The sequence below is a fragment of the Tasmannia lanceolata genome, unplaced genomic scaffold, assembly GCF_043159265.1.
Source record: "Tasmannia lanceolata isolate RefF3 unplaced genomic scaffold, GAP_Taslan_0.1 ptg000012l, whole genome shotgun sequence".
NCBI classification, from domain to species: Eukaryota; Viridiplantae; Streptophyta; class Magnoliopsida; order Canellales; family Winteraceae; genus Tasmannia; species Tasmannia lanceolata.
The window spans coordinates 27905979-27925404 of NW_027518689.1; the positions used below are offsets into that span (position 1 = coordinate 27905979).

At 39.2% G+C, this 19426-nt stretch overlaps 1 protein-coding gene across 1 annotated transcript; it reads right to left on the reverse strand.

Annotated features, from left to right (window-relative positions):
* Window positions 1-594: 594 nt before the first annotated feature.
* On the reverse strand, window positions 595-11020 carry NRPE7 (RNA polymerase Rpb7-like, N-terminal domain-containing protein). The gene is made up of 2 exons (XM_077391957.1): window positions 10868-11020; window positions 595-1491 (listed from the first exon to the last, which is right to left on the reverse strand). The coding sequence occupies exon 2, from the start codon at window positions 1478-1480 to the stop codon at window positions 947-949; it is 534 nt and encodes a 177-aa protein (XP_077248072.1). The 5' UTR covers window positions 1481-1491; window positions 10868-11020; the 3' UTR covers window positions 595-946.
* Window positions 11021-19426: the final 8406 nt, after the last annotated feature.

Consider the following 19426-nt stretch of genomic DNA (forward strand, 5'->3'; position numbering starts at 1 on the left):
AACCTATTTATGTTGTGGCCCCACAAATGGACGGTTTGGATCATCCTATGGACTGGGGCCGACAGTACTTTTTGAAAAATACTGAACTATACAGCCACACACCATATAAAAACTCTAATATGGATACTTCATAATCTCTATTAGTTTATATTTAAATATTAAAAAGGTAATATAAGTTTTTTATAATAAAAAGTAACATAAAATTAAAGAGATTGCAACAAGGTTGTAAGGAGAAGACACCCAAACCTTCACAGAAAAAATAACTTGATGGCAGGACCCAAACTACTACTGTTTGCATTTGATAATGCATTAAAATGTAGGAAAAACAGGTATGTAAATTAAAGGTCCCTGTAAAAAAAACTAGAACTTGTTTAGTTCAAGTAACTTTTTTTCATATGTAATCAAACAATGGAAAAGCATGAAATTTAGGAAAGATTTTCTTTTCCAAACCTTTCCAGAAACTTTTTGCAACCCAAACAGGGCATTTAGTTCAATAGGTAATTATTATGTCTCATGTTCATTTGAAAAAATGGCATACTAGTAGTCGAACAATTGATGATTAAACTAACAAGGATCATGGTATAAAAGATGAGATTGATGAAAGAAAACATTTTCCTCCTTTCACATAAAGAGTTCTAACAGAAGTCAGATCACTTGAACAATTTCTGATAATTCCAATGATATGAAATCATACCAACCACACCATGAAAGTAAGATATGATGACAAATACAAGTCCCAGTTCCCATCCAAAATCATCCAGCCATCACCATCCATGCTACTAAGAAGATATGATGGAAAGGAGCACACAAAACCATGTGTACATAAAAAGCATAACTCTCAGTATCCTGCTCCCCAAAATCTCTAGATGGGATCAGCTCCAAAGCAAGGAAACCGCAGGCTAGATATGACGCCAAAAAAAACCAAGTGAAACCAAGTGAACTGCATCTACTCCGCAATGGGTCCGAGGAAATCGCCCTCCAAAGTCGCCAGCAATTGGAATTCCCTCTCAGACTCAACCCACTTCCATCCTAGCACCATGAACCGAACCACCTCGTTCTTTTCAAGTTTCGAATGATTTTCACTCAAGAACATGGGATTCTCACCTGGGACGAATTTGTAGTCTTTCATGGTCTTATTCGACAGAAATATTGTTTCTATCGGCCCACACTTCAATAAGACCCCATGTTTTAGGATCTTCTCCACTACACCTTGTAAGACTTCACCCTTGAAAGGTTTGAAGGTGATGCAGTTGAATGATACTGGAAAAAGGACGTCCCCTGTGAGCTCCCTGACCTTTCCCTCGCCTATGCTGTTTAGTGTAGTCACCGCAAGGAAGTAACCATGGTCTTTGGTTGCTTTTTTCTTTGCAATATCATCTAGAAGGTGTATCATGATGGCCCGCTGTAGCATCAAACCTTCTTCATGTAATTCCTCCGGGGGGATTAATACATGACTGTTCATTTCTATCTCGAGATACATATTTAGGATCTCTGTCAGAAACGCAAGGAAGAAACCATGACATTCTATTCCAAACTATAGAGGATAACACTACCAGCTTTACTTTCATGCCCTATGCGCAGATAAACTTTATGTTTGCTTATTTCTGATCTTACTTCAAAGGGGCCACCCGTAGCTATTCTTTTACGTATGTTTATAAACTAATAAGGTGAGCTTGAAGGTTTACAAGGAAATGAAAACCAGGCAGAAAGGCAATTGAATGATTTCAACATGCTGGACATCATAAATTTCTTCAAAACCTTAAAACTCCTAAATTTGCGAACTAGATTTAGTACCATCGGCAAGAACAGAACGATCACCAACAAAACCAAATATTAAAAGCAATTCTGATTCTCTACATATTTTGGAAGCTTTCATTTGATTCTAAAGCAATCCAGCACAGCTGATAAAGAGGAAAATTTTGAGATACTTATTAAATAAATACTTCAACCAATCATTTCAATGTGTCACTTTGTTGTCACCAACCAGAATCACATTAGCATCTAGGGGTGCAACTCAGGTCAGGTTGGATCGGGTTGAAGCCAACCCTAACCCAACCCGAGATAGCATTCCCTCAACCCTAACCCAATCCAACCGAACCTGAGCCTCGGGTTGGAGATGGTCAACCCTAACCCAACCCGCCTCTAAATTTCTCAACCCTAACCCAACCCATCTCCTGAAATCGGGTCGGGTTGAGTCGGGTTGGTTCGAGTTCACCTTGGGCAAAATAGAAAAATACAATAACCCAAAGAAAATTAAGATAAAATTAGAGGACAAATGTCCGGTTCGGGTCAGGTTGCCGAGGCCTCAACCCTAACCCAACCCAAAATTAAATCAGGTTCGCTTTTCCCAACCCAACCCGAGCCAAAATCGGGCTGAACCCGTCGGGTTCGGGTTGAACCCAACCCAAGTTGCACCCCTATTAGCAACTACACCTACAGATTTTCTATTGTCACTTTTAGTTTTTTTAAAAATGGAGCTAATATGATATAAGATTGATATGCGCATGACAACCATTAAAAAGACTAATCAGTACAGAAAATTCACCTAAAAGTTATTGACAACAACAAAAAATCATATAAATGTAGAACATTCATTCAAGAAAATCATATTATGCCAACCGATTGTGAGTCCAACGAACAGGGCATAAATGATTCTAGCATCTGTTCAATGGGCCTTCTGTGAATTGCTGTCATTGCCAATAACCGTTGATGTAGGATAGGGAAAGGAAATAGAAGAAAGAGGAGAAAGAAGAAGAATAGGAGAGATTAGAAGTAGAAGAGAAGAATTCGGGGAGAAGTAGAAGAAGAAGAGGAGAAGAGAGGGAAGAATAGAAGAAGTGAAGTAGAAGAGAAGAGGAGAAGAAGAGAGGAAGAAAGAAATCTGCATAGGGGAGAAATCTCAATAATCAATAATCATCCAAAGCTTACAATAAAGCTATAAAGAGGCCTATAAATAGGCAATCAACAACCTAAAAGATAGAAACCTACTAAAATAAGAATTCCTAAACGACTAAACTTCCTCATTCTAAATAACATGTAAAATAAAAGCCTAAAAACTAATAAAATGGAAATAAAAATATTAGAAACTAAATAATACGGAAATAAATCCTAATATCTGCATCACGTTGTGGACTATGGTTATGATCGTATAAAATCAATGTGATTTTTAGGCTATGGACGATTGATTGAGAATCACAAGAACCTTTCTGAACATCCCGTCTTCGCTGGGCGATTTGAAAAGGGCCCCCAAATGATCCTAGGAATCGGACAACAATACCTCCGATTCTTCGAACAACTCGAAACTTGTTAACTCCCGATTTGCCCATCATATTAGCACGTCTACATGTATCAATGGTGTGACCTTGAAGATGGCAATTGGTGCAGAAATCAAGCACTTATTGCCAAGTTCGGAAGAAGGCTTTGTGGGGAACTAACTCGATGTGGCTCCGGTTCAGTAATGCCTCTCGCTTAGAATCTCTTCCAGCTGAGCTAGACGACTACTCACTAAAGGGGGGGGGGGGGGGGGTGCAAAAGAAAATCTAGCCTTCATTTTCAAATGGCTTCCGCCCCTAGCCTTCGGGGTGATAGCAACTAACGAGAGACAGCGGGAACATGAACAAAGCATTTATAGCCAAAAACAAGCATGTGAGCATTAGTTGAGGGAGGCTGTTCGGTGAGGAATTTGAACGGAGTAAGGAGTGCTACCGCGAGTGGCTGGAAAGGGCTCTACTTGTACCTCTAACTCTAGCTTAGTCATGAACCCTCGTATGGTATTTCCGAGATCAAGGATGAAGTTGTCTTTCCTCACTGCTCCGGCTGCTTGATAGCAAAGACTAAGTCGTCCGCATATCGGGCATAGCAAAGAGTGGGATTCTTTTATACTTGATACTTAGTTCCAGCATATAGCTTACACACAGAATCACAATCATCACTTCAAAAGAAAATCTAGCCCATAGCCCCTAGCCCCCCCCCCCCCCCCCTCCCCCCCCACGCCCCCCTAGCCTTCGGGGGGGGCGCAAAAGAAAATCTAGCCTTCATTTTCAAATGGCTTCCGCCCCTAGCCTTCGGGGTGATAGCAACTAACGAGAGACAGCGGGAACATGAACAAAGCATTTATAGCCAAAAACAAGCATGTCAGCATTAGTTGAGGGAGGCTGTTCGGTGAGGAATTTGAACGGAGTAAGGAGTGCTACCGCGCGTGGCTGGAAAGGGCTCTACTTGTACCTCTAACTCTAGCTTAGTCATGAACCCTCGTATTGTATTTCCGAGATCAAGGATGAAGTTGTCTTTCCTCACTGCTCCGGCTGCTTGATAGCAAAGACTAAGTCGTCCGCATATCGGGCATAGCAAAGAGTGAGATTCTTTTATACTTGATACTTAGTTCCAGCATATAGCTTACACACAGAATCACAATCATCACTTCAAAATTTCAGAACTATACAAGACAATGGATATATAATAATATGTCCATTAGTTATTACCATATGGATGTATTTGACTTTTAGGGATTTGCCAGGGTTGCCATGTGTGAGATCTTGTGCCAGTGTCTAAGCCGAAAACATTTGTAACATTGTAATGTTAGTTTAGTTATTCTCTATGTTACAGTGTATAAGCCGAAATGTTCGTTTTGTTGTTTTTCCTACTAAATATTTCTAGCAAAACCCACTAGGGAATGCTTATGCTAAGTAACTGGGCATACAAAAGCAAAAAATAAATGTTAGGGATTTTACCACAATTTGTTTTCATCTTCTAAAAATATCATAATTTTTTTGTACTTACAAAAATGAAAATGGTGTTAGTCAATCAATCTATGATGCACAGACACATACAGATACGGTAATGCTAGTACGATACAACATATTTTGCAAAATCAAGGACACATACGCGGCTAATATAATATTAATAATTAATATGTTCGTATACTATAAAGATAAAAAAAGGGCAGCCCAGTGCACGAGGCTCCCACCATTGCGGGGTCTGGGGAGGGCTAGATGTTTACCATCAAAAGGTATATCTTTACAGTTTGTATGCTGTAAAAATATATTCCAAAATATAAGAGCTTCAATGTTTAACATATTATGGTTTTTTTTATGGTACTGGAATTGTAGATAAATGATAGTGGCATACCATTGGTCTAGTTTGATAAAGTGCGGAGTCAAATCAAAGCTTCTTTCTCACGAAGCTGTGTCCTTCCATATCACATACCCATATCTGTGTCCTTTCATATTGATAAGAGTAGTATGGGTCTATACAAGCATCTCAATATCATAGAATTCAATATACCTTTTGATTATTTTTTTGCAAGTCAATTTGACTTTGATAAAAGGCATATGAATACATACTATGTAGTTTCAAGATATGGAGAGACCTTGAACTTCATCCTAGCGTTACTTAAGGCTGTGTTTGAATGCCACGTGCAAGGGATCGTAAAGCAATCCCTAAGCAAAAAACTGCACTTTTTGGATTACTTGTGGTGTTTGTTTGCCAAAGTAACACCCAAATCCTTAGAAATTACCAGACAAGAAACATGAGTAATAATTGCATGTCTGGTGATGTGGAATCACTACCATTTACATAAGAAATATCCCAAAAAAGGAGAGATTTCTAGGCAATCCCTCCCTCCCTCCTCCCTCCTCCCTCTTGCATCCAAACAAAATAAAGCTCATGGCTTTCCCAAGGTTTGCATGACATCCAAAATCCTGCCCCCTTCCATAGACTTTACTTCCCTAAAGAATGCTTAAGCATCCAAACAGAGCCTAAAGTTTAGTCCCACATTGGATGATGTGAGTAAAGTTTTTTAGCATACATGTGAAATTTGGTTTCTTATGGGTGAGAACCCATGAGAACATGAGGTATGTGTGTTCAGAAAAATCTTTAAAATGCACACGTCCTGAGTTTAGTCGGGCCAATGCAGTGGCATGGCGTGTGTGCACACTTGCTCTTTTCATGCCATCTTTTTTTGTTTTATTTAATTTCTTTTATGTAATTTCAATTTACATTATAAACCCTTTGAGGACATTTTAATTTTTACCATGTTCAAAACATTTTTAACATCCTCCTTTGTTGGTTATTACGTGATTAATTGGCACATGAGATTAACATATTATTTGTACGTTTAACATTTCTGGGAGTGTGTTTCTAAAAGAAGAGGGTTTCTCATCTTCTAATAGTACACAAAGAAAAACCTAACCAGTCTCTACTCTCTACTACTACTCTTTCAAGCTTTCCTTTTCTTTCTTTTGTGCTCTCTGTCAAGACAACTAAGGTTTGTTCACAAAGCTATTGTTCTGTGTGAGTGTTCTATAGGTCGTTGAATATTGGAGGCAATTGTCAAATAACCCATCTGCACCATAGTGAACATTTGAGCGGTGACGATATTTGCCTTAAGGACAAGTTTTGAGTTGTGCTCCGCTAAAACCGATAAGTTCCTTTCGTAATTAAATCTTCCTTTTCATATTTGGGCTTTAATCTCATAGAAACACCATACCTATGATTTCTATATTGTTTGATCATATTGGGGCTACTCTGCATGGAGATGGCAAGATATGTTTATCTTTGATAAGGCTTTCTATATTACGCTCACATTGAGAACCTCAATGGGTAGGGTATTGTTGTATAATATACAAGCTGGACAGTCAAACTCAGTGGTTTATTCATGATAAAATTATCCCAGCAGGGAGCCAATCCCTAGAACAACTTATCCAAGGATTTCCATCCCTGTGGAGAACAACCCCATTGAGTTCAACTGCTAGTTTTGTGGGTTTAGCTGCTTGAGAATATTTGTCTCAGAACTCGTAGAATCCTATCAAGACAAGTTTGATGATAAAAGATCGGAATCACATCATCATATTTGGCGGAGATATAGAAAATGAAGTGCCCGATTGATATGTAAATCGCAGTTTTTAAAAAAGCAGATGCGACGCAGAATGCGGCCGCAGAAAATCCTAGTCGACTCGGCACGACGCAATCAACTACTCGGTTGACACGGTTAATTCCATGCGCCCATTAATCACATAATAATCAATAGAAGAGAATGTTAAAAAATGTTCTAAAATCAGTAAAAAAAATTAAAATGTCATTATAGAGTTAATAATACAATAAATTCACAATAAACAAAAATCAAATAAAACAAAAAGGACGGCCTACAAAGAGCATGCTTAAAGATTTTTCCTAACTCACACAAATCTCTATCTAATGGGATCTAGTCAATAAAACCAATTCCTACTTGCATACTCAAAAATTTTAGTCAAGCTAACTAATGTGGTACTAAACTTTGAGCTACACAACAACAAAGTTCAAGGAAAAAGTGAAAAATCAAATCTTCCCTCAATATTAAATATGCATATGCCTTTGGTTAAACTCAAATTAGCTTAGTCGAAAGGTAATGACTAACACTACCCCACTAGTTTCATGTAAAACAAAATTAAGGCCAAGAGAATAAGTAACAGATTAGTACAACTTACCAGTATCTTTTGGACTTGAACTTATACTTAATGTTGAATTTTTATTTTATTTTTTGAATGGTGTATACTTAATGTTGATGTATAAAGTTTAGGAAGTACTTGGCAAATTAAGGTGTTGAACCAAAGACTTTGAATAACAAACTAAGTTAACATATCCCACGCATATAGTTCAGACCATGAGCTATATCTTGGTTTTCATGAGTGCTATAGAGAATAATCCAAATTCTCATAGGAAGAGGCCCCATAGTTGTCAACCCGTGACTTTACTTGTGACTCGATTTCTTAATTTTCTGACTTGTGACTCGACTCGACTCGTGGCTCATAAGAGTTTTTAAAAAGAACAAAAATTTAGTTGAAAAAAATATAATTATACTATATATCAAAAGATGAAGGCATGAAGCACATAAAAGAAAAGGTTATTACATTTTCCAAAAAGCTCTCAGGAGCCAATTAAAGAAGAAAAGACAGTTGGGTTTGTGCAAATAACAAAATATGGTTGTGCTGATAACATTTCACTTGTAAATTTGTATTTTGTGAAAGGAAAATGATATCAAACATGTAAAAGATCCAACATTTACTTAAAGGAAAATCACTTTCAGCTGAAATGCATGTGTTGACCAGACAAGATGAAAAAATTTTAGAGACCAAATTATGAGATTTTTTTACCGGAATTTTGGGATTTAATAATGTTTGGACATGGTAGAATTTATGAATTTTAAAAATTGGAAAAATAGACAATCGTTTGGAAGTTAAGATTTTGACCAAACACTTTTTTTCGAATTTCCTACTAGAACTGGAAAGTTGACTTTTTATCCTTTTAGATTTTGGTCTTGAAACAATTTTTAATAGATTCAGATGAGGGTATTCCGTTATTTACATGTAAATCTTAAGTAACATTTACTTAGATAACTTTACATGTAAATACTAAGAAAATGAAAGGAGAAGAGAACTAAGACGAGACATGGAGACAGTTATGATGTAAGCACTGTGACTCGTACAAGTCATAAGATTTCGAGTCAACTCGGTCCGACTCGTGCGAGTCACCACACGACTAGTACGAGTTGCCAACACCAGCGAGTCACCCTTCCGAGTCAACTCGAAAAACATCCGACTCGACTCGTATGAGTCGAGCGAGTTTGACAACTCTGAGAGGCCCCACTTCAAACTCATATAAGTGAGTCAATTAGGTGTTCCCTTTAACAATGCACCCCACTGATAATTAGTTATAGATGTCGATAAGAATTTAGTAACTCCACCTCCTCCTCCTGACTTTACATGTTGCACCCATAAACATCATAGGGGCAGGCATGGAGAATCTAATTCTACAATAATTGTGGTTCAAAACGAATCATTCAGAACATTTTTATTGAACCCAAGGCTAAGTTGATTTTTTGTTATCAATGATCCATTCAATGAGCTTAAAGCGCATCTCCCTCAATGTAAGTATCACTAATTTCTTAATTAGTTCTTTAGTACGAGAATTAACAATATACTTCTTTGATCTCACAAAGTCAATTGTTATTACTCTGTCTTTGAGTAGTTGTGTTATAAAGTTGTGTGTTTGATAAATATCGCTTGACGAAGAGGTCTATATAGACCAACCCAAAGGCTTTGTAGTTTAAGGTCAAGAAATCAAAGAATGTAAATTTACTACTTCGTCTTTGAGTAGCTATTGTTATTAATTTACATACTTTGCGCTCTTGAACTTAAAGTACAAAGCCTTCATATTTAATCCTTTGTTGACCAAAAGAAAACTAATAAGTTGGATTCTTTCAAATGTCTGGCACATGAAGGACTTCACTCAGCTTGAGAGATTTTTCTCGAAATGAGCTTTAATAGAAGAGGTGGATTCAATCAGATTAATCTTGGAAACTAATTCCGAGGACTGAGGTTTTTTACCCTTAGGATTGGTTATCATTTTTGGTTCTAAGACATATGCATGTGTGTGTGTTTGTGTGTGTGTGTGTGTGTGTGTCTATGTATATATCTTGAAGCTGCATGCTATTTCAATCATGCATTAAGGTGCCACGTTATTTTTCCGAAGAAAGTGAAGACTTTTCCATGATGGCAACAACTTATGACTCTTCTCCTACATAAATTCCTTTGGCATGAATTTAACTGCTATCAAATGAAATCCATTTCGTTGATCAATCACAAACTTTCCATCAAACATTTTTAAAAATGAAAATAATTTCCCTACTGCATGTTATTCGGATCCATCTGGTTAAACTAGGTATTTTCTTCCTAGGATTTCTTAGAGTACTTTGCGATGTCAATCTCACAATAAACATGAAATAGAAAAGGGAAGTATGAGAAGTATATGTGTGGGTGATCTAATTATCTATTACATGGGAAGCCCTAGAACGAAAAAGAACAATGGGATAAAGCACAATCTTAATTTTTCTTATTATTCTTACAGAAAAATTGAATGGTTCTTAAAAGTGTTAGAAGATCTAATCAAGCCGTCAACTTCAGCCTGAACATTCCATCAATACCCAAATTATAATACTATTAACAAATTCAGTGAGCACAAATTTATCCGATTGATCAATGAATATGTATAGAAATAAACTACCAATCTACCATTGCAAGACATCAATACCCAAATTATGATACTATTAACAAATTCAGTCAGCACAAATTTATCCGATTGACCAACCAATATCTATAGAAATAAACTACCAATCTATCATTACTTGCATGATTATACGTAAATAGATCCAATAGGAGGAGTTTTTACTCCTATTTTTTTCTAAGGGTTGTTTTAGAAGATCACATGCCTACATTTCAATCGACTCAGAGTAGAAACTTGGGTTTCTGACAAACAGCATGCTACCTAAAATTAAGGCCCTAAAACCCTTGATTTACAAAAGGAGGAGCTTTTAAAACTTGGGTTTCCGACAAACAGCATACTGCCTAAATTTAAGGCCGTAAAACCCTTGATTTACAAAAGGAGGAGCTTTTACCCCTCCTTTTTTTCTAAGGGTTGCTTTAGAAGATTACATCCCTACATTTCAATCGATTTAGAGTAGAAACTTGGGTTCTGACAGCCAACGTGCTACCTAAAATTAAGGCCCTAAAACCCTAGAAATCAAGAAGGGCTAAAACATCTGCTGGGTATAGACAATCTGTGACTAAAATGCAAGTAAACATAAAATGTAGCATAGAACCAAGAAAAAAAAAAAAAAACCTAACTTGATACTTCATGGGGGAACAACAACGGGAAAAAAAAAGGCATAGATCAGGAACATCTTCACGAACCCATCAAATTTGCATAAGAAAAAGAGAGGGAAGATAGACAAAAAGACAGATAATGTTTTACATGCCATGCAATGCGAGTAGAAAAAAAAAAAGCAATAGAAAGAAAAAAAAGAGGATAGAAATGGATAGCAAAAAGGAGTTACTCTGGCTTATTCTTGATACGAAGGTGCTATGTTATGGGGCGCAAGGATGGAGAAGAAAATTGAAGTTCTCTGTCTGTCTCTGATTTCCCGTCTCTACTTTCACTCCCTTTCGTTTTTTTTTTGGGGGAAAATGACCGAAAAAACAGGGCTTTCTACTTAGGAAATTAGACATAAGGGAGCCAAATAAAAGGCATAATATCAGAGGGGTCAAGGGTTTGTTGGAAATGACAGAAGGGGGTCAAAATTTGGATTTCGAAATTTCGAATGACGAGAATGCCCCTCTGGCAGAAACAGTGAAATGACTTAGAAAAAATAAAATAAAAAACATTTACGTTTTCCCTCCTCTCTCTTTCCTCTTCTCTCCTCTCCTCTCGTCTCTGTTAAATTTATTTCGTCATCTCCTCCCTCCGGCGATCTCTACGGCAATCACTCCGGCGATCTCGACGGCGATCTCGACCAAGGTGAAGTACGTATCAAACCTCGCATTTGAAGGAAACCCTACCTGGTACGTCGTTTCCTTCCCTTCCTTTATTCAATCTCATTTTTATTTATTTTTGAAGAGGAAAATCAGGTTGAGAGAGATGCAAAATGGGGGGGGGGAATCCTTTTTCATGCTATATGTTTTTGATTTTTTTCAGTTCATATACATGTCAGTTACTGCATTTCCTCCTACAGAGTAAAATAGTTGTAAATGCTTTTAAATGTTGTTTGTTGCTGCTAGGGTTTTATGTTTTACATTAATTTGTGAAATGGAGAAACGTTCTGCTGTTTATTTATTGTAGGGTTTTATTTTGTACATTAATTTGTGAAATGGAGAGATGAGATTTCATTTCATACATGCGTATCCACCTACAGAGTAAAATAGAGTTGCATGCTACGGTATTTGTTGATGCTAGGGTTTAATTTTTGACGTTAATTTGTGGAATGGAGAAATGCGATTTTGTTTCATTTACATATGTTAATGCTAGGCTTTTAATTTTACAATTTGTGGAGTGGAGAAATGGGATTTCAAAATCACCTTCTTGAAAACCATGTAGAGCTCCCCTATATTGGCCTTGAAAACCCTCTTTTGGTACTAGTAGCTGGAAACCCTTTTCTGTGAACTTGGGGACCATGTTAGGCAGTTGATGGCCCCTCTATGGCGACTTCTTCTAGGTACTAATAACCCCTTTTTTGTAGCTGAAAACCCATGACTTTCAACTTCAGGACTTTCTTCTGGATTTGATGGACCCTCCAAGGGTACTTCTTCTACCCCATTTGAGTGCCCATAATCCCTTCTCTAATACCATGCATAGCTCCCCTCGGTTGCCCTTGAGAAGCCCCCCTTAGGTACTAATAACCCATTCTTTGTAGCTGAAAACCCATGCCTTTCACCTTGAGGACCTTCTTCTGGATTTGATGGAGCCTCTGAGGGTACTTCTCCTACCCCATTTGAGTGCCCATAATCCCTTCTCTAATACCATCCATAGGTCCCCTCTATTGCCCTTGAGAAGCCCCCCTTACGTACTAATAACCCCTTTTTTGTAGCTGAAAACCCATGACTTTCATGGACCCTCCAAGGGTACTTCTTCTACCCCATTTGAGGGCCCATAATCCCTTCTCTAATACCATGCATAGCTCCCCTCGGTTGCCCTTGAGAAGCTCCCCTTAGGTACTAATAACCCCTTCTTTGTAGCTGAAAACCCATGACTTTGAACTTCAAGACCATCTTCTGGATTTGATGGACCCTCCAAGGGTACTTCTTCTACCCCATTTGAGGGCGCATAATCCCTTCTCTAATACCATCCATAGGTCCCCTCTATTGCCCTTGAGAAGCCCCCCTTAGGTACTAATAACCCCTTCTTTGTAGCTGAAAACCCATGCCTTTGAACTTCAGGACCTTCTTCTGGATTTGATGGACCCTCCGAGGGTACTTCTTCTACCCCATTTGAGGGCCCATAATCCCTTCTCTAATACCATGCATAGCTCCCCTCTATTGCCCTTGAGAAGCCCCCCTTACGTACTAATAACCCCTTTTTTGTAGCTGAAAACCCATGACTTTCAACTTCAGGACTATCTTCTGGATTTGATGGACCCTCCATGGGTACTTCTTCTACCCCATTTGAGTGCCCATAATCCCTTCTCTAATACCATGCATAGCTCCCCTCGGTTGCCCTTGAGAAGCCCCCCTTAGGTAGTAATAACCCCTTTCTTTGTAACTGAAAACCCATGCCTTTCAACTTGAGCACCATCTTTGGATTTGCTGCACCCTCCAAGGGTACTTCTCGTACCCCATTTGAGGGCCCATAATCCCTTCTCTAATACCATCCATAGGTCCCCTCTGTTGCCGTTGAGAAGCCCCCCTTAGGTACTAATAACCCCTTCTTTGTAGCTGAAAACCCATGCCTTTCAACTTGAGCACCATCTTTGGATTTGCTGCACCCTCCAAGGGTACTTCTCCTACCCCATTCGAGTGCCCATAATCCCTTCTCTAATACCATCCATAGGTCCCCTTTGTTGGCCTTGAGAAGCCCCCCTTAGGTACTAATAACCCCTTCTTTGTAGCTGAAAACCCATGCCTTTCACCTTGAGGACCTTCTTCTGGATTTGATGGACCCTCCGAGGGTACTTCTCCTACCCCATTTGAGGGCCCATAATCCCTTCTCTAATACCATCCATAGGTCCCCTCTATTGCCCTTCAGAAGCCCCCCTTAGGTACTAATAACCCCTTCTTTGTAGCTGAAAACCCATGCCTTTGAACTTCAGGACCTTCTTCTGGATTTGATGGACCCTCCGAGGGTACTTCTTCTACCCCATTTGAAGGCCCATAATCCCTTCTCTAATACCATCCATAGGTCCCCTCTATTGGCCTTGAGAAGCCCCCCTTAGGTACTAATAACCCCTTCTTTGTAGCTGAAAACCCATGCCTTTGAACTTCAAGACCTTCTTCTGGATTTGATGGACCCTCCGAGGGTACTTCTTCTTCCCCATTTGAGGGCCCATAATCCCTTCTCTAATACCATGCATAGCTCCCCACTGTTGCCCTTGAGAAGCCTCCCTTAGGTACTAATAACCCCTTTTTTGTAGCTGAAAACCCATGCCTTTGAACTTCAGGTCCTTCTTCTAGATTTGATGGACCCTCCGAGGGTACTTCTTCTACCCCATTTGAGGGCCCATAATCCCTTCTCTAATACCATCCATAGCTCCCCTCGGTTTCCCTTGAGAAGCCCCCCTTAGGTACTAATAACCCCTTCTTTGTAACTGAAAACCCATGCCTTTCAACTTGAGCACCATCTTTGGATTTGCTGTACCCTCCAAGGGTACTTCTCCTACCCCATTTGAGGGCCCATAATCCCTTCTCTAATACCATCCATAGGTCCCCTCTGTTGCCGTTGAGAAGCCCCCCTTAGGTACTAATAACCCCTTCTTTGTAGCTGAAAACCCATGCCTTTCAACTTGAGCACCATCTTTGGATTTCCTGCACCCTCCAAGGGTACTTCTCCTACCCCATTTGAGTGCCCATAATCCCTTCTCTAATACCATCCATAGGTCCCCTTTGTTGGCCTTGAGAAGCCCCCCTTAGGTACTAATAACCCCTTCTTTGTAGCTGAAAACCCATGCCTTTCACCTTGAGGACCTTCTTCAGTATTTGATGGACCCTCCGAGGGTACTTCTCCTACCCCATTTGAGGGCCCAAAATCCCTTCTCTAATACCATCCATAGGTCCCCTCTATTGCCCTTCAGAAGCCCCCCTTAGGTACTAATAACCCCTTCTTTGTAGCTGAAAACCCATGCCTTTGAACTTCAGGACCTTCTTCTGGATTTGATGGACCCTCCGAGGGTACTTCTTCTACCCCATTTGAGGGCCCATAATCCCTTCTCTAATACCATGCATAGCTCCCCACTGTTGCCCTTGAGAAGCCTCCCTTAGGTACTAATAACCCCTTTTTTGTAGCTGAAAACCCATGCCTTTGAACTTCAGGTCCTTCTTCTGAATTTGATGGACCCTCCGAGGGTACTTCTTCTACCTCATTTGAGTGCCCGTAATCCCTTCTCTAATACCATCCATAGGTCCCCTTTGTTGGCCTTGAGAAGCCCCCCTTAGGTACTAATAACCCCTTCTTTGTAGCTGAAAACCCATGCCTTTCACCTTGAGGACCTTCTTCTGGATTTGATGGACCCTCCGAGGGTACTTCTCCTACCCCATTTGAGGGCCCATAATCCCTTCTCTAATACCATCCATAGGTCCCCTCTATTGCCCTTCAGAAGCCCCCCTTAGGTACTAATAACCCCTTCTTTGTAGCTGAAAACCCATGCCTTTGAACTTCAGGACCTTCTTCTGGATTTGATGGACCCTCCGAGGGTACTTCTTCTACCCCATTTGAAGGCCCATAATCCCTTCTCTAATACCATCCATAGGTCCCCTCTATTGGCCTTGAGAAGCCCCCCTTAGGTACTAATAACCCCTTCTTTGTAGCTGAAAACCCATGCCTTTGAACTTCAGGACCTTCTTCTGGATTTGATGGACCCTCCGAGGGTACTTCTTCTTCCCCATTTGAGGGCCCATAATCCCTTCTCTAATACCATGCATAGCTCCCCACTGTTGCCCTTGAGAAGCCTCCCTTAGGTACTAATAACCCCTTTTTTGTAGCTGAAAACCCATGCCTTTGAACTTCAGGTCCTTCTTCTGGATGTGATGGACCCTCCGAGGGTACTTCTTCTACCCCATTTGAGGGCCCATAATCCCTTCTCTAATACCATCCATAGCTCCCCTCGGTTTCCCTTGAGAAGCCCCCCTTAGGTACTAATAACCCCTTCTTTGTAACTGAAAACCCATGCCTTTCAACTTGAGCACCATCTTTGGATTTGCTGCACCCTCCAAGGGTACTTCTCCTACCCCATTTGAGGGCCCATAATCCCTTCTCTAATACCATCCATAGGTCCCCTCTGTTGCCGTTGAGAAGCCCCCTGATGAGCACATAAATGTGTGAATCTTAAGTAGTAAATTATGCATATTTTATACTTGGAACAGTGCTACTTGACGTATTTTTCTTGTTTTTGGTGTTTCAGGATTATTCTCAAATTTTCGTGGAAAATGGAACTTCGGTTATAATGAATGGGGCCCACTAACATTATTTAATAACTTCCGAAGGATTCAGTTAGTCGTGGGAGTGCTATATGTGTAACATGTGTTGGCTCATCATTTGAAGTGTTCGGATCATCATATGGAAGCACTTTGGGAGCCCATCAATTGAACAATTTGGATCAAGCCGTGACATGGGTCATACATAGAAAGTCGGGATGAAAAATGGTCGAATATATTATTTCCCTATTAGGATGCAAGTGGGACCCACCCTTTCCTGTATATTTGAATTTGAATTTCTAATCCAAGAGGGTGGTGCCAATATCACTTTGGGTAGTAATCACCTACAAGAATTCAAAGGACAATCAAATTCCCATTGTGAGCCATCATTTGTGCGGTTTAGATCGACCTACGGGAATAGATTATGGGAGATAATTAATTCAAATCTTTGGCCATAAAATGGACGGTTGGATCAGTTCATGGAGGTAACTAAAAGGGACATCTATTTTAGTCCACCAATAATGTCCGTTTTGGATTAATATCCCACGCATGTGAAATATCCACCGACTAGTCTATTTTGGAAAGTAGTTTGGTCATTTCTTTTTTTATATCATTTGAAAAAGGAGAAAGTCCTCACTCTCTTTTGATGGTCAAAGAAGAAAAGCAAAAGCTTCCATATTTTGGATTTAAAAATTGGCAAGTATCGGTTTGTTTGAATTAGCAATATGGGCTACTATTACGAAATTCAAGTGTAAAGTAGGCAATATTATGAGCTCGTATGTCTATGATTTAACTTGCACAATGGGTTTTCAAATGAACGGTTTTGATCACCTACCTACTGGAATGGGCGTGCATGTATATTTTTCGAGGAAAAATTTGCGGTCAAGAAAAGTGGGACCCATTATAATTAAAGAAGGGACTAATATTCCTATTTTGCCGAATTTCACACGGATTCTGCTCTGGATTGCATACCACAGTTTCGGTCATATGGGTATTGGATTTTGGACATCATGCATATTATTGGAAAGGAATATATGGGAAAGATTTACACTTTCTCAAGTAACAAAACAAGCTCCTCCTCTCTCTCCATCCTTGATACAATTCTCCACCATTCTCAAGCTCTCTCTCTCTTAGGTTTTCTTGTTCTCTTTCATGCTCTTTTTCTTTTCTACTCTCAACCAAGGATCAATCATCCACCATTCAAACTCAAGGTGACATTAAAGCTTGAAGGAGGAAGATTCAACCAAAGATTGGAGGAGAAAAAGAATAAGTTCTTTTTGTATTTTGTTCTATTTTCTAGTTCCAAAGTGATGTATTTTTTTTGTTTAATTTAAACTAGTGGAGAGTTTATTTTTCTTTTAGTTTTCCTTTTAAATAATTATATGGCATCTCTTCTCTTCTCTTTCTCCTTTATTTTTGTTTTTCTTCACTTCTTCATGAGTAACTAAATCCTATTTACTTAGGGTTTAGTTGAAGCCATGGGGAAGGAGAAATAATTACAATTAAATCAATCTACTCAATTAAAAAATTGTGTAGGAGTTTGTGTTTGGAAAATCCCAATCATTCATGCCATTGGCTTTTCCCTTTCGTATGAATGATTGTTGATTAACAAATATAAAGTTCTATATAATCAATGTAAATTGGAGAGTGGATTTGATTAATTACTTATAAGGAATGACATCCCTTTGATCTTATTCCTTATTGACTAGTTAATCGAATTTTCAACCCAATTCAAGAGTTGTTTTAATTAATCAATTTAATCCAAACCCATGGTGGATTCTAACCCTAAGTAATCTTTTATATTGAATTAAGGTTTTTACACTATTCCAAATTACTTTCGCAATTTTTCAATTAATTTAGGCCTTTAGAATTTTAGTTTTCTAATAAGATTAGATAAGTAGTTAATCAAGATCATTAGAATTTTGGTACACTTTGCCTAAATTAAGATTTCCAAGTCAAGATCGTAGTTGAATCCGATTCTTAGATTGAATAGAATACACGCTTATATATAGTGTTGGCTCCGAGGTCTAAGTCCACGGAAATCCTGAGTCCATTCCAGGCAACATTATATCATAGCTAGTATTCTAATCGGTAAAAGAATAGGATTGACAACTAGATTTCTCTTCCTTGAGTTCGACCCGTATTTACACGATCCGTGCACTTGCGGTTATTTAATTTTTCAAACAAGTTTTTGGCGCCGCTGCCGGGGAAGAGAGTTGCATTAGAATCTTAATTATTCAAAGTGTTAGATTAGTAGTTATTTTTAGTTTAGCTATATTTTTTTTTGTTTCTTGGCTATCCATATCTCTTACTTGGTTTTCCTGTGTTTATGAGTGAAGGTTGGGTGCGGAACTCGGCCAATCGACTAGAAAGAGCAAACCGGTTAGAGACGGCAGAAGACATCGCACCAAATCCAAATCAAGTAGTCATGGCGGAAGAACAAGAGACACCCAAGAGTTTGCGCGATCGCTTCTATCCGGCCCGAACCGTGCAACCTTCATGCATACGTCTGCCTGCTGTGCAGGGAAATAATTTTGAACTCAAATCCCAATTCATCACCATGTTACCTCATTTTCATGGGCTACCTTCTGAGGATGCCTATCTATTTCTTAGGGAGTTTGAGGAAGTGTGTGTCCTCATTAAAATGCAGCAACTCTCAGATGATGCGGTAAAGCTTAGATTTATCACTTTTTCACTCAAGGATGGGGCTAAGAAATGGCTCTATGGTCTTCCCACCAATTCTATCACTACTTGGGAAGAATTCACTGTTGCCTTTCTTAAAAAGTTCTTTCCTATGCATAAAACGAATAAACTAAGGAATGACATTCTTCAGTTTAGGCAAAAACCCCATGAGTCTTTTTCCAAATTCATGGAGAGGTTTAAGGATCTTCTCCAAGAGTGCCCTCACCACGGACTTGACACTTGGCATTTATGCCAAATTATTTATGAGGGTATTGACTATCAAACCAAGCAGTTGTTAGAATCTATGTGCCCAACAGGATTTACATCATATACGGATGAAAATGATGCTTGGAACTTTTTAATTGAATTAGCTGAAAAGACTCGTGAGTGGGAATCAACTCAAGAGAGTGAAAGAGCCATTGGTAAGGGTTTCATTGAGGGTACTGTAGCTAAAGAGGCTCACCTAGATATTCTTATCAAAAGGCTAGAAGTCATAGTGGTTAAGGGACCTTCACAGGTCCATCAAATTGCACATAGTGTTCTTATGTGCAATTGGTGTCAAGCCACGGACCATGTCATGGAAGAGTGCCCAACTCTTGCTAAATTTGGTAATTCTAATGAAAATGCAAGTGCCATGTTTTTAAATAATCCATATAGTAGCACATATAATCCGGGATGGAGGAATCATCCCAACTTTTCTTGGAATCAACGGAATTATCAAGGAGGGCCATCAAATTTCCAAGGTCAAGGCCAATTTGGCCAACCTAGGCCCACCTTCCCTTCTATGAATGTTCGACCACCCCTAACCACACCTC